Raw genomic sequence first — 25,468 nt, 5'->3', positions numbered from 1 at the left:
GTCAGTGTGTGTGGGACCTGTACCCCAGTGAGAGTCAGTGTGTGTGGGACCAGTACCCCAGTGAGAGTCAGTGTGTGTGGGACCCATACCCCAGTGAGAGTCAGTGTGTGTGGGACCTGTACCCCAGTGAGAGTCAGTGTGTGTGGGACCCGTACCCCAGTGAGAGTCAGTGTGTGTGGGACCCGTACCCCAGTGAGAGTCAGTGTGTGTGGGACCCATACCCCAGTGAGAGTCAGTGTGTGTGGGACCTGTACCCCAGTGAGAGTCAGTGTGTGTGGGACTGTACCCCAGTGAGAGTCAGTGTGTGTGGGACCGTACCCCAGTGAGAGTCAGTGTGTGTGGGACCCATACCCCAGTGAGAGTCAGTGTGTGTGGGACCCGTACCCCAGTGAGAGTCAGTGTGTGGGACCCGTACCCCAGTGAGAGTCAGTGTGTGTGGGACCTGTACCCCAGTGAGAGTCAGTGTGTGTGGGACCCGTACCCCAGTGAGAGTCAGTGTGTGTGGGACCCGTACCCCAGTGAGAGTCAGTGTGTGGGACCCGTACCCCAGTGAGAGTCAGTGTGTGTGGGACCTGTACCCCAGTGAGAGTCAGTGTGTGTGGGACCCGTACCCCAGTGAGAGTCAGTGTGTGTAGGACCCGTACCCCAGTGAGAGTCAGTGTGTGTGGAAGTGTACCCCAGTGAGAGTCAGTGTGTGTGGGACCCGTACCCCAGTGAGAGTATGTGTGTGTGGTACCCATACCCCAAGAGAGTCAGTGTGCGCTGAGGGCGAGCGGAGGGGCAGGGGTGGGGGGGTGTGGGGAGGTGGAATGAATGTGGGGAACATGAGTCACTCGGGAGAATGAAGGGAGCGAGTCAGGAAGGGTGAGCGGCTGAGTGTCCCATAGTGCACATGCCCCGGGGGTGACCAACACAGACACCTCTGGGTCCCGCTGTTCTTCATCAGAGAAATAAATAGACTTGATTTTTTTTAACGATGATATTATTTTCCCTCCCTGGATTTCAGTTGCTGTGAGCTTATCGAGGAGTAATCCTGGTTGTCCCAGGGGCAGGAGGATGGGAGGGAAGAGTAGGCCTTGCCTCGGTATATTAAGCCTGCCCGTAGGCCGAGATTACTCTGTGGCCTTGCTCACAGCACAGACCAGGCAGGGGGGCGCGGTTTATCGATCACTGGCACCTACCTGAGGGGCATTTGCACTCAAACTCGTTGATTTTGTCGATACAAGTGCCCTTGTTTAAGCACGGATTACTGCCACACTCATTGGTATCAATTTCACAGTAGATTCCCTCGTATCCTGCAATTTTAAAACGCACAGAATTAACCGTTTCTGCCCGGCATATCAGTGCGGGGAGAATTGGGCGGTTTTCCCACACCAAGGGTAGGGGAAATGGAAAGAAATTTACGGCACGGAAGGAGGCCATTCGGCCCATCGTGTCCGCGCCGGCCGACAAAGAGCTACCCAGCCTAATCCCACTTTCCAGCTCTCGGTCCGTAGCCCTGTGGGTTACGGCACTTCAGGTGCTCATCCAAGTACTTTTTAAATGTGGTGAGGGTTTCTGCCTCTACCACCCTTTCAGGCCGTGAGTTCCAGACCCCCGCCACCCTCTGGGTGAGAAAAATTCTCCTCAAATCCCCTCTAAACCTCCCCCCAATTACTTTAAATCTCTGACCCCTGGTTGTTGATTCCTCTGCTAATGGAAATAGGTCCTTCCTATCCACTCTATCCAGGCCCCTCATCATTACATACACCTCAATAAGGTCTCCCCTCAGCCTCATCTGTTCCAAAGAAATCTGGAACTCTCTCCTCCCAAACAGCTGTGAAAGCTGGAGCTTGGTCGTTGTTTGTTGCTCCATGTTTTGGGGATTCGGGGCGGACAGGACAAAACATTGCTGGTCTCCAGTTGCGGAGTTTCTCAGGGAACTATCGGAATCCTCACTTCCCCCTTTTCCACGTCAGAAACTGCAACAGCAAAAAATGTCTTTGTTTCCCTCACATCGACAGGAACAGGAGGAGGCCAGTCAGCCCCTCGAGCCATTCAGTCACATCCATGCTGACCTGTACCCTCGTACCTACCTTCTCGATCAGCTCCGCTGGGCGGGCCACATTGTCCGCATGCCAGACACGAGACTCCCAAAGCAAGCGCTCTACTCGGAACTCCTACACGGCAAGCGAGCCCCAGGTGGGCAGAGGAAACGTTACAGGGACCACCCTCAAAGCCTCCCTGATAAAATGCAACATCCCCACCGACACCTGGGAGTCCCTGGCCAAAGACCGCCCTAAGTGGAAGAGGTGCATCCGGGAGGGCGCTGAGCAGCTCGAGTCTCGTCGCCGAGAGCGTGCAGAAAACAAGTGCAGGCAGCGGAAGGAGCGTGCGGCAAACCAGACTCCCCACCCACCCCTTCCCCCAACCACTGTCTGTCCCACCTGTGACAGAGACTGTAATTCCCGTTTGGACTGTTCAGCCACCTGAGAACTCAGTTTTAGAGTGGAAGCAAGTCTTCCTCGATTCCGAGGGACTGCCTATGATGATGATGATGACCCACCTTGTTTCCATATCCCTCCTTACCCAACAAAAATCCATCCATTTCAGTTCTATGAATTTCAATTGACCCCCCGCCCCGAGAGCGTTTTGGGGGAGAGAGTTCCCAATTCCCACTGCCCTTTGTGTGAAGAACTGCTTCCCCACATCACCCCTGAACGGCCTGGCTCTGTCCTCCTGAAGTCTTGTTACCATCCTCCTCGCTGTTTACTATGCTTATCATGTCATCAGCAAACTTTGAAATTATGCCCTGTGTACCTGCAACACATTGCTATTAAGAACTAGTTGGTTTATTTAACAATCACATTACACATTACCTGTTCATCCACCAGGCTCACAACCACCTGCCTCATCGTGAATCCCCTGAACCTAACTGGCCGGGGTTTTATTGAGTCTTGTGAACATCACGTGACTGGCTAACCTGTGAGCATACTCACAGGTGCATACATTACAATACCCACGTCCAGGTCATTAATATACATCAAACAGAGCAGTGGTCCCAACACCGAGTCCTGAACACGTCCCTTCGGTCTGATAAACAACCTTTCATCGTTACTGTCTGCTTTCTGCCCCCCCCCCCTCTGTACCCACACTTCCCCCCTCTGTACCCACACTTCTCCCCCTCTGTACCCACACCTCCCCCTCTGTACCCACACTTCTCCCCCTCTGTACCCACACTTCTCCCCCTCTGTACCCACACTTCTCCCCCTCTGTACCCACACTTCTCCCCCTCTGTACCCACACTTCTCCCCCTCTGTACCCACACTTCTCCCCCTCTGTACCCACACCTCCCCACTGTCGCCCCACCTCCCCCTCTGTACCCACACTGCCCCTGTCCCTCGATCCGTGGGTACCTGTACCTACCGGACATGCAGATGCACTGGAACTTCCCAATCAGGTCAAGGCAGGTGGCATCATTCTGGCAGGGACTGGACATGCACTCGTTGAAGTCCAGCTCACACCGAGGGCCGTGATAGCCGGGGAGGCACTGACACTCGAAGGAGCCCAGCGTGTTGATGCACTTTCCCGAATGCTCACAGGGGTTGGAGCCTGCGGGAGATCGCCAGGGAGATTTAGAGAGACGGAAACAGGCAGACAGGCAACACCACACACACTTCCCTCACTCCCTCCCTCAGTACTGCCCCTCCGACAGTGCCGCGCTCCCTCAGTACTGCCCCTCCGACAGTGCGGCGCTCCCTCAGTACCGCCCCTCCGACAGTGCGGCGCTCCCTCAGTACCGCCCCTCCGACAGTGCAGCGCTCCCTCAGTACTGCCCCTCCGACAGTGCGGCTCTCCCTCAGTACTGCCCCTCCGACAGTGCGGCTCTCCCTCAGTACTGCCCCTCCGACAGTGCGGCGCTCCCTCAGTACCGCCCCTCCGACAGTGCGGCGCTCCCTCAGTACCGCCCCTCCGACAGTGCAGCGCTCCCTCAGTACCGCCCCTCCGACAGTGCGGCGCTCCCTCAGTCCTGCCCCTCCGACAGTGCAGCGCTCCCTCAGTCCTGCCCCTCCGACAGTGCAGCGCTCCCTCAGTACTGCCCCTCCGACAGTGCGGCGCTCCCTCAGTACTGCCCCTCCGACAGTGCGGCGCTCCCTCAGTACTGCCCTCCGACAGTGCGGCGCTCCCTCAGTACTGCACCGGGAGTGTCGGCCTGGATTTTGTGCTCAAGTCTCTGGAGTGGGGGGTTGAACCCACGACCTTCTGACTCAGAGGTGAGAGAGAGGGAGAGAGACTGGTGTCCCACAGCACCGGCGAGGCAGTGACGCGAGAAAGACGAGGAGAAGGAAGTGTGGCGCAGGGGGGGGGGGGGGGGGGGGAGGGTGGTGCGGGGGGGGGGGGGAGGGTGGTGCGGGGGGGGGGGGGGGAGGGTGGTGCGGGGGGGGGGGGGGAGGGTGGTGCGGGGGGGGGGAGGGTGGTGCGGGGGGGGGGGGGGGGGGGAGGGTGGTGCGGGGGGGGGGGGGGGAGGGTGGTGCGGGGGGGGGGGGGGGAGGGTGGTGCGGGGGGGGGGAGGGTGGTGCGGGGGGGGGGGGGAGGGTGGTGCGGGGGGGGGGGGGAGGGTGGTGCGGGGGGGGGGGGGGGAGGGTGGTGCGGGGGGGGGGAGGGTGGTGCGGGGGGGGGGGGAGGGTGGTGCGGGGGGGGGGGGGGGAGGGTGGTGCGGGGGGGGGGGGGGGGGGGGGGGGGGGGGTGGTGCGGGGGAGGGGTGGGGGGGGAGAGGGTGGTGCGGGGGGGGGGGGGGGAGGGTGGTGCGGGGGGGGGGGGGGGAGGGTGGTGCGGGGGGGGGGGGGTGGTGCGGGGGGGGGGGGGAGGGTGGTGCGGGGGGGGGGGGGGGAGGGTGGTGCGGGGGGGGGGGGGGGGGGGAGAGGGTGGTGCGGGGGGGGGGGGGGGGAGGGTGGTGCGGGGGGGGGGGGGGGGTGGTGCGGGGGGGGGGGAGAGGGTGGTGCGGGGGGGGGGGGGGGGAGGGTGGTGCGGGGGGGGGGGGGGTGGTGCGGGGGGGGGGGAGGGTGGTGCGGGGGGGGGGGGGAGGGTGGTGCGGGGGGGGGGGGGGGGAGGGTGGTGCGGGGAGGGGTGGGGGGGAGAGGGTGGTGCGGGGGGGGGGGGGGGAGGGTGGTGCGGGGGGGGGGGGGGGTGGTGCGGGGGGGGGGGGGAGGGTGGTGCGGGGGGGGGGGGGGAGGGTGGTGCGGGGGGGGGGGGGGAGGGTGGTGCGGGGAGGGGTGGGGGGGGAGAGGGTGGTGCGGGGGGGGGGGGGGGGAGGGTGGTGCGGGGGGGGGGGGGGGGGTGCGGGGGGGGGGGGGGAGGGGTGGTGCGGGGGGGGGGGGGGGGGGTGGTGCGGGGGGGGGGGGGAGGGTGGTGCGGGGGGGGGGGGGGGGAGGGTGGTGCGGGGGGGGGGGGGGGGAGGTGGTGCGGGGGGGGGGGGGGGGGGAGGGTGGTGCGGGGGGGGGGGGGGGGGAGGGTGATGCGGGGGGGGGGGGAGGGTGGTGCGGGGGGGGGGGCAGGGTGGTGCGGGGGGGGGGGGGGAGGGTGATGCGGGGGGGGGGGGGTGGTGCGGGGGGGGGGGGGGGAGGGTGGTGCGGGGGGGGGGGGGGGAGGGTGGTGCGGGGGGGGGGGTGGTGCGGGGGGGGGGGGGGGGAGGGTGGTGCGGGGGGGGGGGGGGGGGGAGGGTGATGCGGGGGGGGGGGGAGGGTGGTGCGGGGGGGGGGGGCAGGGTGGTGCGGGGGGGGGGGGGGAGGGTGATGCGGGGGGGGGGGGGGTGGTGCGGGGGGGGGGGGGTTTGCTCCTTACCCAGCGAGCATTCATCGTCGTCCTGTTTGCAGGCGGCCCCAGAGAAGCCGGCGGGGCAGGTGCAGATGGCCTTGCCATTGACGGGGTTGGTGCTGCAGTTAGCCTCCTCGTGGCACGGATTACTGATACACGCATCGTCCAGGTGGCACAGCAGCCCTGCAGAACAGCAACCGCGGAGAGGATCAACGGGGGGGAATATTGCACCCAGACAGGCCGCTGGACCCAGACAGGCCCCGGGACCCAGACAGGTCGCTCGACCCCAGACAGGCCCCGGGACCCAGACAGGTCGCTCGACCCCAGACAGGCCGCGGGACCCAGACAGGCCCCGGGACCCCAGACAGGCCCCGGGACCCCAGACAGGCCCCGGGAGCAGACAGGCCCCGGGACCCAGACAGGCCGCTCGACCCCAGACAGGCCCCGGGACCCCAGACAGGCCCCGGGACCCAGACAGGCCCCGGGACCCAGACAGGCCCCGGGACCCAGACAGGTCGCTCGACCCCAGACAGGCCGCTCGACCCCAGACAGGCCGCTCGACCCCAGACAGGCCGCTCGACCCCAGACAGGCCGCTCGACCCCAGACAGGCCGCTCGACCCCAGACAGGCCGCTCGACCCCAGACAGGCCGCTCGACCCCAGACAGGCCGCTCGACCCCAGACAGGCCGCTCGACCCCAGACAGGCCGCTCGACCCCAGACAGGCCGCTCGACCCCAGACAGGCCGCTCGACCCCAGACAGGCCCCTGGACCCCAGACAGGCCCCTGGACCCCAGACAGGCCCCTGGACCCCAGACAGGCCCCTGGACCCCAGACAGGCCCCTGGACCCCAGACAGGCCCCTGGACCCCAGACAGGCCGCTCGACCCCAGACAGGCCCCTGGACCCCAGACAGGCCCCTGGACCCCAGACAGGCCGCTCGACCCCAGACAGGCCCCTGGACCCCAGACAGGCCCCTGGACCCCAGACAGGCCCCTGGACCCCAGACAGGCCCCTGGACCCCAGACAGGCCGCTGGACCCCAGACAGGCCCCTGGACCCCAGACAGGCCGCTGGACCCCAGACAGGCCGCGGGACCCAGACAGGCCGCGGGACCCAGACAGGCCCCTGGACCCCAGACAGGCCCCTGGACCCCAGACAGGCCCCTGGACCCCAGACAGGCCCCGCTAGGTTCACCCTCTGCCCGACACTGTCCCAATCCCATGGCCCCGCCCCGGTCCCAGACCCCTTCATCCCCCCTCTCCACTAGCCACCCAGCTCACCTTTAATGTTGACAGAATGTACAGCACAGAAACAGGCCATTCAGCCCCACTGCCGGGGTTTGTGCTGCACACCAGCCTCCTCCCACTCTCTTCCTCTCACCCCATCACCATATCCCTCTATTCCCTTCTCCCCTGTGTGTTTATCCAGCCTCCCCTTAAATACATCGACACTATTCGCCTCAACCCCTCCCTGTGGCAGCGAGTTCCACATTCTCACCGCTCTCTGGGTAAAGAGGTTTCTCCTGAATTCCCCGTTGGGTTTATTAGCGACTGTCTTGTACTGATGGCCCCAAGTTCTGGTCTCCCCCACAAATGGAAGCATCTTCTCTACATCTATCCCCTCAAACCCCTTCATGATTGTAAAGACCTCTATCAGGTCACCCCCTCAGCCTTCTCTCTTTTCGAGAGCAAAGAACTTTTCTGATAGTTATAACCTCTCAGTTCTGATATCATCCTTGTAAATCTTTCTTGCACCCTCTCCAGAGCCTCTATCCTTGTTATAACATGGAGACCAGAGCTGTACGCAGTGCTCCAAGTGTGGTCCAACCTCGGTTCGATACAAGTTTTGCACAACTTCCCTGCTTTTGAATTCTATCCCTCTTGAAATGAACCCCAGTGCCTGGTTTGCTGTTTAGGGCTTTGTTAACCTGCATCGCTACTTTTAGTGATCTGAATCTATTCCCAGATCCCTCTGCTCCTTCACTCCATTTAGACCATTATTTCCCCAGCAGTGTGCACCTCCTCACACTGACAGGTCAGAGGTGGCGGACGGTCAGAGGTGCTTACCGGTTCGGCCGTGGGGACACTCGCAGTAGAAGGAGGCGACGCGATCGTGACACGTGGCCCCGCTGTAGCAGGCTGCGATGGCGCAGTCATCGATGTTCTCGCTGCAGTCGTCCCCGGTCCAGCCGTTGACACAGACGCAGTTGTAGCCGCCGTTGGTGTTGTGGCAGGTCCCACCGTTCTGGCAAGCATTGGGCTGGAGCTGGCACTCGTCCACATCGTCAGTACAGAACTGGCCTGGGGGGCGGCAGGACCAAACAGCTCGCATCACCGTCAGTCAGCCTTCGACTAACCCTCCAACCCAGGAACCCCGACCCGGGAACCCCCGACCATGGGAACCCATGGCCCCGGGATCCCCCGACCCTGGGATCCCCCGACCCTGGGAACCCATGGCCCCAGGAACCCCCGACCCCGGGATCCCCCGACCCCAGGAACCCATGGCCCCGGGAACCCCCGACCCCGGAATCCCCCGACCCCGGGATCCCCCGACCCTGGGATCCCCCGACCCCGGGAATCCCCCGATCCCGGGAACCCCCGACCCCGGGAATCCCTGATCCCGGGAACCCCCGACCCCGGGAACCCATGGCCCCGGGATCCCCCGACCCCGGGAACCCATGGCCCCGGGATCCCCCGACCGTGGGAACCCCCGACCCCGGGAACCCATGGCCCCGGGAACCCCCGACCCCGGGAACCCCCGACCCAGGGAACCCCCGACCCAGGGAACCCCCGACCCCGGGAACCCATGGCCCCGGGAAGCCCCGACCCCGGGAACCCCCGACCCCGGGAATCCCCGATCCCGGGAACCCCTGACCGTGGGAACCCCCGACCCCGGGAACCCATGGCCCCGGGATCCCCCGACCCTGGGAACCCCCGACCCTGGGAACCCATGGCCCCGGGATCCCCCGACCCCGGGAATCCCTGATCCCGGGAACCCCCGACCCGGGAACCCCTGACCGTGGGAACCCCCGACCCCGGGAACCCATGGCCCCGGGAACCCCCGACCCCGGGAACCCCCGACCCCGGGAACCCATGGCCCCGGGAACCCCCGACCCCGGGAACCCCCGACCCCGGGAATCCCCGATCCCGGGAACCCCCGACCGTGGGAACCCCCGACCCCGGGAACCCATGGCCCCGGGATCCCCCGACCCTGGGAACCCCCGACCCTGGGAACCCATGGCCCCGGGATCCCCCGACCCCGGGAATCCCTGATCCCGGGAACCCCCGACCCGGGAACCCCTGACCGTGGGATCCCCCGACCCTGGGATCCCCCGACCCTGGGAACCCATGGCCCCGGGATCCCCCGACCCTGGGAACCCATGGTCCCGGGATCCCCCGACCCTGGGAACCCCCGACCCTGGGAACCCATGGCCCCGGGATCCCCCGACCCTGGGAACCCCCGACCTCGGGATCCCCCGACCCTGGGAATCCATGGCCCCGGGATCCCCCGACCCTGGGAACCCATGGCCCCGGGAACCCCCGACCCCGGGAACCCCCGACCCCGGGAACCCATGGCCCCGGGAACCCCCGACCCCGGAATCCCCCGACCCCGGGATCCCCCGACCCTGGGATCCCCCGACCCCGGGAACCCCCGACCCCGGGAATCCCTGATCCCAGGAACCCCCGACCCCGGGAACCCATGGCCCCGGGATCCCCCGACCCCGGGAACCCATGGCCCCGGGATCCCCCGACCGTGGGAACCCCCGACCCCGGGAACCCATGGCCCCGGGAACCCCCGACCCCGGGAACCCATGGCCCCGGGAACCCCTGACCCCGGGAACCCATGGCCCCGGGAACCCCCGACCCCGGGAACCCCCGACCCCGGGAACCCCCGACCCCGGGAATCCCCGATCCCGGGAACCCCCGACCGTGGGAACCCCCGACCCTGGGAACCCCCGAACCCGGGATCCCCTGACCCTCTGACCCTGGGAACCCCCGACCCCGGGAACCCCCGACCCCGGGAACCCCCGACCCCGGGAACCCCCGACCCCGGGAATCCCCGATCCCGGGAACCCCCGACCCTGGGAATCCCTGATCCCGGGATCCCCCGACCCCGGGATCCCCCGACCCCGGGAATCCCCCGACCCCGGGAATCCCCCGATCCCGGGAACCCCCGACCCCGGGAATCCCTGATCCCGGGAACCCCCGACCCCGGGAACCCATGGCCCCGGGATCCCCCGACCCCGGGAACCCATGGCCCCGGGATCCCCCGACCGTGGGAACCCCCGACCCCGGGAACCCATGGCCCCGGGAACCCCCGACCCCGGGAACCCATGGCCCCGGGAACCCCCGACCCCGGGAACCCCCGACCCCGGGAACCCATGGCCCCGGGAACCCCCGACCCCGGGAACCCCCGACCCCGGGAATCCCCGATCCCGGGAACCCCCGACCGTGGGAACCCCCGACCCTGGGAACCCCCGAACCCGGGATCCCCTGACCCTCTGACCCTGGGAACCCCCAACCCCGGGAACCCCCGACCCCGGGAACCCCCGACCCCGGGAACCCCCGACCCCGGGAACCCCCGACCCCGGGAACCCATGGCCCCGGGAATCCCCGATCCCGGGAACCCCCGACCCTGGGAATCCCTGATCCCGGGATCCCCCGACCCCGGGATCCCCCGACCCCGGGAACCACCGACCCCGGGAACCCCCGATCCCGGGATCCCCCGACCCCGGGAACCCCCGACCGTGGGAACCCCCGAACCCGGGATCCCCTGACCCTCTGACCCTGGGAACCCCCAACCCCGGGAACCCCCAACCCCGGGAACCCCCAACCCCGGGAACCCCCGACCCCGGGAACCCCCGACCCCGGGAACCCATGGCCCCGGGAACCCCCGACCCCGGGAACCCCCGACCCCGGGATCCCCCGACCCCGGGATCCCCCGACCCCGGGATCCCCCGACCCTGGGATCCCCCGACCCCGGGAATCCCCCGATCCCGGGAACCCCCGACCCCGGGAATCCCTGATCCCGGGAACCCCCGACCCCGGGAACCCATGGCCCCGGGATCCCCCGACCCCGGGAACCCATGGCCCCGGGATCCCCCGACCGTGGGAACCCCCGACCCCGGGAACCCCCAACCCCGGGAACCCCCGACCCCGGGAACCCATGGCCCCGGGAACCCCCGACCCCGGGAACCCCCGACCCCGGGAATCCCCGATCCCGGGAACCCCCGACCGTGGGAACCCCCGACCGTGGGAACCCCCGAACCCGGGATCCCCTGACCCTCTGACCCTGGGAACCCCCGACCCCGGGAACCCCCGACCCCGGGAACCCCCGACCCCGGGAACCCCCGACCCCGGGAACCCCCGACCCCGGGATCCCCTGACCCCGGGAACCCCCGATCCCGGGAACCCCCGATCCTGGGAACCTCCGACCCGGGAATCCTCGACCCTGGGAGCCCCTGACCCCGGGATCCCCAACCCTGGGAACCCCGGGAACCCCCGACCCTGGGAGCCCCCGACTCTGGGAACCCCGGGAACCCCCGACCCTGGGAACCCCCGATCCCGGGAACCCCCGATCCTGGGAAGCCCCGATCCTGGGAAGCCCCGACCCCGGGATCCCCTGACCCCGGGAACCCACGGCCCTGGGAACCCATGGCCCCGGGATCCCCCGATCCTGGGAACCCCCGATCCCGGGATCCCCTGATCCCGGGATCCCCCGATCCCAGGAATCCCCGATCCCAGGAACCCCCGACCCTCTGACCCTGGGAACAACCAACCCTGGGAACCCCCGACCCCGGGATCCCCGACCCTGGGAACCCCCGACCCTGGGAACCCCCGACCCCGGGAACCCCTGACCCTCTGACCCTGGGAACCCCCGACCCTGGGAACCCATGGCCCCGGGATCCCCCGATCCTGGGATCCCCTGACTCTGGGAACCCCCGACCCCGGGAACCCCCGACCCCGGGAACCCCCGATCCTGGGATCCCCCGACCCCTGGATCCCCCGACCCCTGGATCCCCCGACCCCGGGATCCCCTGGCCCTGGGAACCCCGGGATCCCCCGACCCCGGGATCCCCCGACCCTCTGACCCTGGGAACCCCCGACCCTGGGAACCCATGGCCCCGGAATCCCCCGATCCTGGGAACCCCTGACCCCGGGAATCCCTGACCCCAGGAACACCCGACCCTCTGACCCCGGGTTCCCCTGACCCTGGGATCCCCTGGCCCCGGGACCCACCGGTCCCGGGATCCCCTGACCCTGGGAAGCCCCGACCCTCTGACCCTGGGAATCCCCGACACGGGAGCCCCCGACCCTCTGACCCTGGGATCCCCTGACCCTGGGATCCCCTGACCCCGGGACCCACCGGCCCTGGGAAGCCCCGACCCCGGGAAGCCCCGACCCTCTGACCCCGGGACCCACCGGCCCTGGGAACCACAACCCCGGGATCCCCTGGCCCAGGGACCTCCCGACCCGGGATCCCCCAAACCTTGGGAACCCCGACCTTGAGACCCCGGACCCCCGCTGTTACCTGCAACTGAGGGAGCGTCTGCTGCTCGTCACCATCCACAGCCCCCGATAGCGGGGGAGTGTGGCTCCACAACCAGCCATGGCCTCCCCATGGCCTAGGGAAGGTGGAGAGCAACACCAGCCAGGGTTCCTGCCCCCGCTCGCTGCCCGGTGACCCCCACCCCTGCTGGGTGTGGATGTCAGACAAGGACTGTGATGATCGCCGTGGTCGAATATCCCATGGCCATCCAAGCCTGGATTCTCACTGAAGACCCTGATGTGAGGGCGAAGTATCTCAATTTGAGAACATCTTTTAACGAGGGCAGTCTTTTGCAAACTGGCCTCTTACCCTCAGAACTCCTCTCAATGGCGATGGGTCTTGTCCTGAGGACCACATTCAACTTGTGAGGGGGGGGTTGGCGATTTAACAACTTGCATTTATATAGCGCCTTTATCGTAGTGAAACCTCACAAGGCGCTTCACAGAAGCATAAATCAAACACAGTTTGACACCGAGCCGCATAAGGAGATTATCAGGACAGGTCAAAGAGGTAGGTTTAAGGAACGTCTTAAAGGAGGAGAGAGAGGCGGAGAGGTTTAGGGAGGGAGTTCCAGAGCTTAGGGCCCAGGCAGCTGAAGGCACAGCCACTGATGGTGGAACGATTATAATCAGAGATGTGCAAGAGACCAGAATTGGAGGAGCACTGAGATCTCGGGGGGTGTAGGGCTGGAGGAGGTTACAGAGATAGGCAGGGGTGTAGGGCTGGAGGAGGTTACAGAGATAGGCAGGGGTGTAGAGGCTGGAGGAAGTTACAGAGATAGGGAGGTGTGTAGAGCTGGAGGAGGTTACAGAGATAGGGAGGGGTGGTGGGGCTGGAGGGGGTTACAGAGATAGGGAGGGGTGTAGGGCTGGAGGGGGTTACAGAGATAGGGAGGGGTGTAGGGGCTGGAGGGGATTACAGAGATAGGGAGGGGTGTAGGGCTGGAGGGGATTACAGAGATAGGGAGGGGTGTAGGGGCTAGAGGAGGTTACAGAGTTAGGGAGGGGTGGTGGGGCTGGAGGAGGTTACAGAGATAGGGAGGGGTGTAGGGCTGGAGGAAGTTACAGAGATAGGGAGGGTGTAGGGCTGGAGGAGGTTACAGAGATAGGGAGGGGTGTAGGGGCTGGAGGGGGTTACAGAGATAGGGAGGGGTGTAGGGGCTGGAGGGGGTTACAGAGATAGGGAGGGGTGTAGGGCTGGAGGAGGTTACAGAGATAGGGAGGGGTGTAGGGCTGGAAGAGGTTACAGAGATATGGAGGGGTGTAGGGCTGGAGGTGGTTACAAAGATAGGGAGGGGTGTAGGGGTGGAGGAGGTTACAGAGATAGGGAGGGGTGTAAGGGCTGGAGGAGGTTACAGAGATATGGAGGGGTGTAGGGCTGGAGGAGGTTACAGAGTTAGGGAGGGGTGTAGGGCTGGAGGTGGTTACAAAGATAGGGAGGGGTGTAGGGCTGGAGGAGGTTACAGAGATAGGGAGGGGTGTAGGGGCTGGAGGGGGTTACAGAGATAGGGAGGGGTGGTGGGACTGGAGGAGGTTACAGAGATAGGGAGGGGTGTAGGGTGGGAAGGATTGGAAAAAAGGAGTTGGTGGTGGGGGGGATGGACAAGAGGCCAGAATTGGAGGGTCTCACTCAGACGACACTATCCAATGAGGGGTGGGTTTTTGGAGAGGAGTTTGCTGTGACTTGCGGGGACGGAGGCGGGCGAGCTGCGATGGTTACCACGGCGACGGCCTGGGCGGTCAGGCGGACCAAGGCAGGTCGATCGGAGCGTTTACCTGTCCACTCCGGGGGGCACTGGCAGTTGTAGGTGTTGACCCCATCCACACACAGCCCTCGGTTCCGGCAGCGATGCTCGGGACAGTCGTCGACATTCACCTCGCAGTGCTGGCCCGAGAATCCTGCAACACACACACACCCGGTCAGTGACCATCGCTCAGCTTACCGGGGCAAGGGCCTCATGTCCGGCCTACTCCCAGGTCACTGCATGCGTTTCCTCAAAATCACACGGAGTGTACGGCACAGAAACAGGCCGTTCAGCCCGGCCGGTTCGTGCCGGCGTTTATGTTCCTCACCCGCTTCTCCCAGCCCTCTTCATCTCACCCCATCACCATATCCTTCGATTTCCTTTCTCCCTCGTGTGATAATCTAGCTTCCCCTTAAATGGATTTATTACTGACTATCTTATATCGATGGCACCTAGTTTAACATAAGAAATAGGAGCAGGAGCCGGCCATTCGGCCCCTCGAGCCTGCTCCGCCATTCAATAAGATCACGGTTGATCTGATCTTGGCCTCAGCTCCACTTCCCCGCCCGCTCCCCATAACCCTCGACCCCCCCCTTGAGTATATTCAAGGCTGAGTACAAGAATCAATCGATCTCAGCCTTGAATATACTCAACAACTGAGCCACCACAGCCCTCTGGGGCAGAGAATTCCAGAGATTCACGACCTTCTGAGAGAAGAAGTTCCTCCTCATCTCAGTCATAAATGGGCAACCCCTTACCCTGAGACTGTGGCTCCTGGTTCCAGACTCTGGAGTGTCAGCCGTGGCTCAGTGGGTAGTACACTCACCTCTGATATGTGGAGTCAGAGGAAATGTATTAGCATGGATAGAGAATTGGCTGGCTAACAGAAAGCAGAGAGTCGGGATAAATGGGTCCTTTTCGGGTTGGAAATCGGTGGTTAGTGGTGTGCCACAGGGATTGGTGCTGGGACCACAACTGTTTACAATATACATAGATGACCTGGAAGAGGGGACAGAGTGTAGTGTAACAAAATTTGCAGATGACACTAAGATTAGTGAGAAAGCGGGTTGTGTAGAGGACTCAGAGAGGCTGCAAAGAGATTTAGATAGGTTAAGCGAATGGGCTAAGGTTTGGCAGATGGAATACAATGTCGGAAAGTGTGAGGTCATCCACCTTGGGAAAAAAACACAGTAAAAGGGAATATTATTTGAATGGGGAGAAATTACAACATGCTGTGGTGCAGAGGGACCTGGGGGTCCTTGTGCGTGAATCCCAAAAGGTTAGTTTGCAAGTGCAGCAGGTAATCAGGAAGGCGAATGGAATGTTGGCCTTCATTGCGAGAGGGATGGAGTACAAAAGCAGGGAGGTCCTGCTGCAACTGTACAGGGTATTGGTGAGGCCGCACCTGGAGTACTGCGTGCAGTTTTGGTCACCTTACTTAAGGAAGGATATATTAGCTTTGGAGGGGATACAGAGACGATTCACTAGGCTGATTCCGGAGATGAGGGGGTTATCTTATGATGATAGATTGAGTAGACTGGGTCTTTACTCATTGGAGTTCAGAAGGATGAGTGGTGATCTTATAGAAACATTTATAATAATGAAAGGGATAGACAAGATCGAGGCAGAGAGGTTGTTTCCACTGGTCGGGGAGACTAGAACTAGGGGGCACAGCCTCAAAATACGGGGGAGCCAATTTAAAACCGAGTTGAGAAGGAATTTCTTCTCCCAGAGGGTTGTGAATCTGTGGAATTCTCTGCCCAGGGAAGCAGTTGAGGCTAGCTCATTGAATGTATTCAAATCACAGATAGATAGATTTTTAACCAATAAGGGAATTAAGGGTTACGGGGAGAGGGCGGGTAAGTGGAGCTGAGTCCACGGCCAGATCAGCCATGATCTTGTTGAATGGCGGAGCAGGCTCGAGGGGCTAGATGGCCTACTCCTGTTCCTAATTCTTATCTTCTTATGTTCAGTACTGAGGGAGCACTGCACTGTCGGAGCGGCAGTACTGAGGGAGCACTGCACTGTCGGAGGAGCCATCTTTCGGATGAGACGTTAAACCGAGGCCCCGCCTGCCCTCTCAAATGGATGTAAAAGATTCCATGGGACTATTTTAACGAAGAGCAGGGGAGTTATGCCCGGTGTCCTGTTTGTGGGAGCTTGCTGTGCGCAAATTGGCTGCCGCGTTTCCCACATTACAACAGTGACTACACTCCAAAAGTACTTCATTGGCTGTAAAGCGCTTTGAGACGTCCAGTGGTCGTGAACGCGCTATATAAATGCAAGTCTTTCTTTCTCCAGCGGAAACAACCTCTCAGCATCTATCCTGTCAAACCCCCTCAGAATCTTCTATGAATGAGATCACAGTTCGTTCTTCAAAAACTCGAGAGAGTATCGGCCCAATCTACTCAACCTCTCCTCACCAGGCGTTTGAGACCAGTCCCACCCCCACAGACGGAAACACTTTGAGACACAGCTCGCACTGCTCCCTGCGGCACTCGCTGGGTGATCGCGGGGAGGAGAGCGCAGGAGAGGAAGCAGAGATAACGGGGTTCCCCCGGGGCTGGGGCTCAGGACCCTCAAACTCAGGCACAAGTGTGTCACCACAGGAGGGAGTGAGAAACACTGAGGTGCAGCCCCACCCCAGGCTACAGGGGCTGCGGTGACTGAGACCCGACCATCAGTAACTGAGACCACGGAAAAGCAAGACTTGCATTTATATAGTGCCTTTCACATCCCTCAGGATGGTCCAAATCGTTTTACAACCAATTAAATACTTTTGGAGTGTAGTCACTGTTGTAATGTGGAAAACGCGGCAGCCAATTTGCGCACAGCAAGCTCCCACAAACAGCACTGAGATAATGACCAGATAATTTGTTTTTAGGGATGTTGGTTGAGGGATAAATATTGGTCCCAGGACACCAGGGAGAACTTCCCTGCTCTTCTTCCAATAGTGTCACGGGATCTTTTACATCCAGAGGGAAGACAGAGCCTATGTTTAATGTCTCATCCGAAATACAGCATCTCTGACAGTGCAGCGCTCCCTCAGTACTGCCCCTCCGACAGTGCGGCATTCTCTCAGTACTGCCCCTCCAACAGTGCGGCGCTCCCTCAGTACTGCCCCTCTGACAGTGCGGCATTCTCTCAGTACTGCCCCTCCGACAGTGCGCCGCTCCCTCAGTACTGCCCCTCCGACAGTGCGGCGCTCCCTCAGTACTGCCCCTCCGACAGTGCGGCGCTCCCTCAGTACTGCCCCTCCCACAGTGCGGCACTCTCTCAGTACTGCCCCTCCGACAGTGCGGCGCTCCCTCAGTACTGCCCCTCCGACAGTGCGGCGCTCCCTCAGTACTGCACTGGGAGTGTCGGCCTGGATTTTTGTGCTCAAGTCAGTGGAGCGGGACTTGAACCCACGACCTTCTGACTCAGGTGGGAGGGAGTGCGAACCACTGAGTCAAGACTGACACGGCTAAGAGCTGTCGGATTGTCGTAAAAACCCAAGGGGTTGACTAATGTCCCTGTGGGGAAGGAAACCTGCCGGCCTTACCTGGTCTGGGTCGGTATGTGACTCCAGACCCACACCAATGCGGTTAACCCTTTACTGAGGAGGCCGAGCACACCATTCTGTCACATTAATAGGGATGGGCAATAAATGCCGGCCTTGCCAGCGACGCCCACATCCTGTCAGTGAATTAATAAAAAAGACTCGGATGGAGGAAATGTAGTTTGCGGTTTCAGCTCCTACGGACAGGTTTCGATTTAACTTGATCTTTCCCCTCCCCCCAGAATCGCCCCCTCCTCACAAACACTCGGTGTCTTCACTGCCGCCTGAGCAAGATACTCGAAATCAAGAGATTTAAAAAAACACACAATTTGTGTCTGTAGGGGAATAATAATGAATCTATCAATGCTAACAGGAAACTGTGTTTCACAGAATGCTGAAACAGGAAGTTGACTTGTTAAAGCCCACATTTCCTGCAGTTCCTGTGTTTAGCCCTTCGATTGCAATGTTCTAATACCTTCCCCTGCTTTAACTCACACTCCATCTCCATCTCCATCTCCATCTCTCTCTCTCTCTCTCTCTCTCTCTCGCGCTCTCGTTCGCTCTCTCGCTTTTGGGTCCATATCTCCCTCCCCTTCTGGGAACACTGGAAACAGGAGGCCATTCAGCCCCTCGAGCCTGTTACATAGGAACAGCAGGAGGCCATTCAGCCCCTCGAGCCTGTTACATAGGAACAGGAGGAGGCCATTCAGCCCCTCGAGCCTGTTCCACTGAAACAGGAGGAGGCCATTCAGCCCCTCGAGCCTGTTACATAGGAACAGGAGGAGGCCATTCAGCCCCTCGAGCCTGTTACACAGGAACAGGAGGAGGCCCATTCAGCCCCTCGAGCCTGTTACATAGGAACAGGAGGAGGCCATTCAGCCCCTCGAGCCTGTTACACAGGGACAGGAGGAGGCCATTCAGCCCCTCGAGCCTGTTACACAGGAACAGGAGGAGGCCATTCAGCCCCTCGAGCCTGTTACACAGGAACAGGAGGAGGCCATTCAGCCCCTCGAGCCTGTTACACAGGAACAGGAGGAGGCCATTCAGCCCCTCGAGCTTGTTACACAGGAACAGGAGGAGGCCCATTCAGCCCCTCAAGCCTGTTACACAGGAACAGGAGGAGGCCCATTCAGCCCCTCGAGCCTGTTCCGCCATTGAATCAGATCCCAGACGATCTGTATCTTAACCCCATCCACCCAGTGTAATGTGTGCCCCTGTGAGGAAGCTCACAGGTTTGTAGAGCTGTTGAGTTGGGAGTGGCTTAGCCAGTCGCGTGATGTTCACAAGACTCAATAAAACCCCAACCAGTTGGGTTCGGGGGATCCACGATGGGGCAGGTGGTTGTGAGCCTGGTGGATGAACCGGTAATGTGATTGTTAAACCTTTGCTATTAAACCAACTAGTTCTTAATAGCAATGTGTTGCTATGAATTCTTAAGCAAGAACCCATGAAGTAAATACATTACACCTGGCTTGGTTCCGTAACAATACCCTTACTGAACAAAAATCATCTATCTCAGTTTTGACATTTTTAATTGCCCCCCACTGCAGCCTCAACAGCGTTTTGTGGGAGAGACTTCCAGATTCCCACTGCCCTTTGTGTGAAGAAGTGCTTCCCGACATCACCCCGAACAGCCTGGCTCTAATTTTAAGGTTCTGCCCCTTGTTCTGGACTCCCCCCACCAGAGGGAATAGTTTCTCTCTATCTGCCTCATGGAATCCTTCAATCATCTTAAACACATTTCTCACTGCCGCCTAGTGTCAGCTGTGGCTCAGTGGGCAGCACCCTCACCTCTGAGTCAGAAGGTTGTGGGTTCAGGTCCCAGTCCAGGGGCTTGGACACAGAAATTTAGGCTGACACTCCCAGTGCAGTACTGAGGGAGCGCCGCACTGTCGGAGGGGCAGTACTGAGGGAGTGCCGCACTGTCGGAGAGGCAGTACTGAGGGAGCGCCGCACTGTCGGAGGGGCAGTACTGAGGGAGCACCGCACTGTCGGAGAGGCAGTACTGAGGGAGCGCCGCACTGTGGGAGGGACAGTACTGAGGGAGCGCCGCACTGTCGGAGAGGCAGTACTGAGGGAGCGCTGCACTGCCTTTTGGATGAGATATTAAACCGAGGCCCCGTCTGCTCTGTCAGGTGGATGTAAAAGATCCCGTGGCGAATATTTCAAAGAAGAGCAGGGGAGTTCTCCCCAGTGCCCTGGGGCCAATATCTGGTCATTATCACATTGCTGTGTGTGGGAGCTTGCTGTGCGTAAATTGGCTGCTGTGTTTCCCACATTACACCAGTGACTACACTCCAAAGTATTTCATTGGCTGTAAAGCACTTTGGGATGCCCGGTGGTCGTGAAAGGCGCTATATAAATGCAAGTCTTTCTTTAGAATCCAAAAGGTTTCAACATCAACCCCTGTAAAATGCTTCAATAAAACTTTCATCTGAAAAAAAAATATTTCCTTCAATTCTAATAAAAGCACAGTTTGCTAACCACAACAACTTGTATTTATATAACGCCTTTAACGTAGTAAAATGTCCCAAGGCGCTTCACAGGAGCGATTATCAAACACAATTTGACATCGAGCTGCAAAATAAAAATTAGGGCAGATGACCAAAAGCTTGGTCAAAGAGGCAGATTTTAAGGAGAGTCTTGACGGAGGAGAGAGAGGTAGAGAGGCGGAGAGATTTAGGGAGGGAGTTCCAGAGCTTGGGGTCCAGGCAACAGAAGGCACAGCCACCGATGGTGGAGCGATTATAATCAGGGATGGTCAGGAGGCCTCAATTGGAGGAGCGCAGACATCTCGGGGGGTTGTGGGGCTGGAGGAGATTACAGAGATAGGGAGGGGCGAGGGCCATGGAGGTGATTTGAAAACAAGGATGAGAATTTTGAAATCGAGGCATTGCTTATCTGGGAGCCAATGTAGGTCAGCGAGCACAGGGGGTGATGGGTGAGCGGGACTGGGTGCGAGTTAGGACACGGGGCAGTGAGCACAGGGGGTGATGGGTGAACGGGACTCGGTGCGAGTTAGGACACGGGGCAGTGAGCACAGGGGGTGATGGGTGAGTGGGACTGGGTGTGAGTTAGGATACGGGGCAGCGAGCACAGGGGGTGATGGGTGAGTGGGACTGGGTGTGAGTTAGGACACGAGGCAGTGAGCACAGGGGGTGATGGGTGAGCGGGACTGGGTGTGAGTTAGGACAAGGGGTCAGTGAGTACATGGGGTGATGGGTGAGGGGGACTGGGTGTGAGTTAGGACACGGGGCAGTGAGCACAGGGGGTGATGGGTGAGCGGGACTCGGTGCGAGTTAGGACACGGGGTCAGTGAGCACAGGGGGTGATGGGTGAGCGGGACTCGGTGCGAGTTAGGACACGGGGCAGCGAGCACAGGGGGTGATGGGTGAGTGGGACTGGGTGTGAGTTAGGACACGGGGCAGTGAGCACAGGGGGTGATGGGTGAGCGGGACTGGGTGCGAGTTAGGACACGGGGCAGTGAGCACAGGGGGTGATGGGTGAACGGGACTCGGTGCGAGTTAGGACATGGGGCAGCAGGGTTTTGGAGGAGCTGAGGGTAGAAGATGGGATGTCGGCCAGGAGAGCGTTGGAATAGTCAGGAGTCTGGACAGGGTTGGCAAAGCATGGACCAGCTGACCGCGAGACACCCATGTCACAGATGTTCACTCTCACCCACTGTCGCTCAGCGTCTGATAGGTCGTGACTGGAAAGAAAGACTTGCATTTATATAGCGCCTTTCATGACCATCGGACCTCTCAAAAGTGTTTTGCAGCCAATGAAGTACTTTTGCAGTGTGGTCACTGTTGTAATGTGGGAAACGCAGCAGCCAATTTGTGCACAGCAAGCTCCCACACACAGCAATGTGATAAATGACACAGATAATCTGTTTATTTTGTGATGTTGGTTGAGGGATAAATATTGGCCCAGGACACCAGGGAAAATTTCCTTACGCTTATTCGAAATAGTGCCCTGGGATCTTTTACATCACCAGGAGAGCAGGCAGAGCCTCGGTTTAACGTCTCAACTGAAAGATCATGAAGGGTTTTCACAGAGCAAATCGGGAGAAGCTGTTCCCCGGGGCAGGAGGGTCATTAACCAGAGGACACAGATTGACGATAATTGGCAAAAGAACCAGAGGGGGAGATGGGAAGAATGTGTTTACGCAGCGAGTTGTTGTGATCGGGAACGCGCTGCCTGACAGGGCGGTGGGAGCAGATTCAATAGTAACTTTCAAACCGGGAATTGGATAAATACTTGAAAAGGAAAAATGTGCAGGGCTGTGGGGACAGAGCGGGGGGAGTGGGACTGATTGGATCGCTCTGTCACACAGCCCGCACAGGCTCGATGGGCTGAATGACCTCCTCCTGTGCTGTAACAGAACGGGCAAAGCTTGGGAGTGAGAGGGGCAGACAAACAAAACTTCAGAACTTCAGGTTGTAAAATAAACAAGGCAGACTTCCGTTCCCCATCGGCCGCCCCATCCAAACCAAACAACACTGGGACCTGGGCCTGTCCCCCCCCCCGCGCTGGTCAACACGGCACAGAGCCCCAACCCGAGGGGGGGGGGGGGAGGAGGGGGGGTGCGGGGGGGGGGAGGAGGAGGGGGGGAGGAGGGAGAGGAGGAGGGAGGAGGGGGGAGGAGGAGGAGGGGGGAGGATGGAGGAAGGGGGGAGGAGGGAGAGGAGGAGGAAGGAGGGAGGAGGAGAGGGAGGAGGAGGGGGGAGGAGGAGGGGGGGAGGAGGGGGGAGGGGAGGGGGTATGCTGCCGGCCCCTTGCTCCCCCCCCCCCCCAGCGCCGCCCCTGTGCGCAGTGGGAGCCGGGACAGGACACGGCTCAGCAGATGCTTCCTCCCAGATTAGCCGCTTCAATCACAGTGAGCTGTGAGAGGGAACAATGGACCCGTGTCCCAGAGCCGAGCCGAGCATGTCTGTCCATCCCTGCCCGCTGACCGCCCCACCCCACCCCCTCCCCCTGCCCCCACTCTCGCCCCCAACCCCCTCCCCCTGCCCCCACTCTCGCCCCCAACCCCCTCCCCCTGCCCCCACTCTCGCCCCCAACCCCCTCCCCCTGCCCCCACTCTCGCCCCCAACCCCCTCCCCCTGCCCCCACTCTCGCCCCCAACCCCCCCCCCCCCTTCCCCAGATTCTCAAATATGACACACGACCCCTGTCGCACCCAGTCTCTTGTTTTATATAAACCCCCCCCCCCCCACTCACTCCCAGGTATCGTTATTCTATATATAAGAATATAAGAGTTAGGAACAGGAGTCGGCCATTCTGTCCCTCGAGCCCGTTCTGCCATTCAATGAGACTATGGCTGATCTTTGACCTCAACTCCACTTTCCTGCACTGTCCCCAATTCCCTTGATTCCCTTAATATTCAAAAATCTAGCGATCTCAGCCTTGAATATACTCATAGCCCCCACAGCCCTCTGGAGCAGAGAATTTCAGAGATTCACCGCCCTCTGAGTGAACAAGTTTCTCCTCATCTCAGTCCTAAATGGCCGACCCCTTATCCTGAGACTGTGAGCCCTGGTTCTCGACTCCCCAGCCCGGGGGAAACACCCTCCCTGCATCTACCCTGTCAAGCCCTGTAAGAATTTTATACGTTTCAATGAGATCACCTCTCATTCTTCTAAACTCCACAATCGACCAGCTCTGCTGGGCAGGGCCACATTGTTCACATGCCCAACACGAAACTCCCAAAGCAAGCGCTCTACTCGGAACTCCTACACGGCAAGCGAGCCCCAGGTGGGCAGAGGAAACGTTACAGGGACCACCCTCAAAGCCTCCCTGATAAAGTGCAACAACCCCACCGACACCTGGGAGTCCCTGGCCAAAGACCGCCCTAAGTGGAGGAAGTGCATCCGGGAGGGCGCTGAGCACCTCGAGTCTCATCGCCGAGAGCGTGCAGAAACCAAGCGCAGGCAGCGGAAGGAGTGTGCGGCAAACCAGTCCCACCCTCCCCTTCCCTCAACCACTGTCTGTCCCACCTGTGACAGAGACTGTGGCTCTCGTATTGGACTATTCTCGTAAGAACTCATTTTTAGAGTGGAAGCAAGTCTTCCTCGATTGCGAGGGACCGCCTGTGATGATGAAAGTCCAGAGAATATTGGCCTAGTCTACTCAATCCCTCCTTGTAGGACAATTCCCCCATCCCAGGAACAGATTGCAGCCCGTATCACAGCCCCGGTTACTCTGCACACGAGCCCCGAGTGTAAATGAGTTTGTAAGGAAGATGCGCAGTGCGTGGGCCGACACACCGTTGCCACGGCGATGGATACACTCACCTGGGAGGCAGGTACAGTCGTACTGGGCATCGCCGAGCTGCAGGCAGGTCCCTCCGTTGTGGCAGGGCGAGGGGGAGCAGGGCATGTAGAGACTCTCGCAGCCCCGGCCCGTGAACTCGGGAGGGCAGGTGCATTGGTACGAGCCAATCTCGTTCAGGCAGGTGCCCCCGTTCCGGCAGGGCGAGGGACTGACCCCGCACTCGTTCACGTCCTGCTTGCAGATGGGTCCGTGGAAGCCCGCGGTGCACTTGCAGATGTAGTGGGCCTCGAAGGCCACGCACTGACCCCCGTTGGCACAGGGGTTTGAGGCACACGGGTCTGCCTGCTGGCACTGCGTCCCTGGGGACCGGGGGGGAAACGTACCGTTAGCTCAACAGTCAGTCACACAGCGAGAAACGGCACTGAGCCCAACAGACCCATTCCCCCCACAGCCCATGTACACTCTCCCTCCCCTCCCACAGCCCGTGTACACTCCCCACTCCCCTCCCCTCCCACAGCCCGTGTACACTCCCCTCCCACAGCCCGTGTACACTCTCCCCTCCCACAGCCCGTGTACACTCTCCCCTCCCACAGCCCATGTACACTCCCCTCCCACAGCCCATGTACACTCCCCACTCCCCTCCCCTCCCACAGCCCGTGTACACTCCCCTCCCACAGCCCGTGTACACTCTCCCCTCCCACAGCCCGTGTACACTCTCCCCTCCCACAGCCCGTGTACACTCCCCTCCCACAGCCCATGTACACTCTCCCTCCCCTCCCACAGCCCATGTACACTCTCTCTCCCACAGCCCATGTACACTCCCCACTCCCCTCCCCTCCCACAGCCCGTGTACACTCTCCCCTCCCACAGCCCATGTACACTCCCCCCTCCCCTCCCCTCCCACAGCCCGTGTACACTCTCCCCTCCCACAGCCCATGTACACTCCCCCCTCCCCTCCCCTCCCACAGCCCGTGTACACTCCCCTCCCCTCCCACAGCCCGTGTACACTCTCCCCTCCCACAGCCCATGTACACTCTCCCTCCCACAGCCCATGTACACTCCCCCCTCCCACAGCCCATGTACACTCTCCCTCCCACAGCCCATGTACACTCCCCCCTCCCCTCCCCTCCCACAGCCCATGTACACTCTCCCTCCCACAGCCCATGTACACTCCCCCCTCCCACAGCCCATGTACACTCTCCCTCCCACAGCCCATGTACACTTCCCCCTCCCCTCCCACAGCCCATGTACACTCTCCCTCCCCTCCCACAGCCCATGTACACTCTCCCCTCCCGCAGCCCATGTACACTCCCCCCTCCCACAGCCCGTGTACACTCTCCCCTCCCACAGCCCGTGTACACTCTCCCCTCCCCTCCCACAGCCCGTGTACACTCTCCCCATCACTGACCATCCCCACCCATTGAATCCACTCCCACAACCCAGGATCACTCTTCCCTATCATGGACTCTAAATCAGTGGGTAAAGTCCAAGTGAGAGTCAGTGTGTGTGGAATCTGTACCCCAGTGAGAGTCAGTGTGTGTGGGACCCGTACCCCAGTGAGAGTCAG

At 61.3% G+C, this 25,468-nt stretch overlaps 2 protein-coding genes across 2 annotated transcripts; both read right to left on the bottom strand.

Moving 5' to 3' along the window:
* Positions 1 to 1,181: 1,181 nt before the first annotated feature.
* LOC139243214 (neurogenic locus notch homolog protein 1-like) lies at positions 1,182 to 24,260 on the bottom strand (the record flags this gene model as incomplete). The annotated part of the gene is made up of 6 exons (XM_070870719.1): positions 1,182 to 1,295; positions 3,406 to 3,591; positions 5,821 to 5,976; positions 7,859 to 8,092; positions 14,117 to 14,239; positions 23,922 to 24,260. Coding segments are annotated over 6 exons (1,152 nt in total), but the record flags the coding sequence as incomplete, so codon positions are not given.
* Positions 10,790 to 12,698, bottom strand: LOC139243213 (chaperonin GroEL 1-like; the record flags this gene model as incomplete). Its single annotated transcript, XM_070870718.1, has 3 exons — positions 12,651 to 12,698; positions 11,228 to 11,315; positions 10,790 to 10,845 (listed from the first exon to the last, which is right to left on the bottom strand). Coding segments are annotated over exons 1-3 (192 nt in total), but the record flags the coding sequence as incomplete, so codon positions are not given.
* Positions 24,261 to 25,468: the final 1,208 nt, after the last annotated feature.

The sequence above is a fragment of the Pristiophorus japonicus genome, unplaced genomic scaffold (assembly GCF_044704955.1).
Source record: "Pristiophorus japonicus isolate sPriJap1 unplaced genomic scaffold, sPriJap1.hap1 HAP1_SCAFFOLD_1632, whole genome shotgun sequence".
NCBI classification, from domain to species: domain Eukaryota; kingdom Metazoa; phylum Chordata; class Chondrichthyes; family Pristiophoridae; genus Pristiophorus; species Pristiophorus japonicus.
This window is presented reverse-complemented; position numbering and strand designations above follow the sequence as displayed.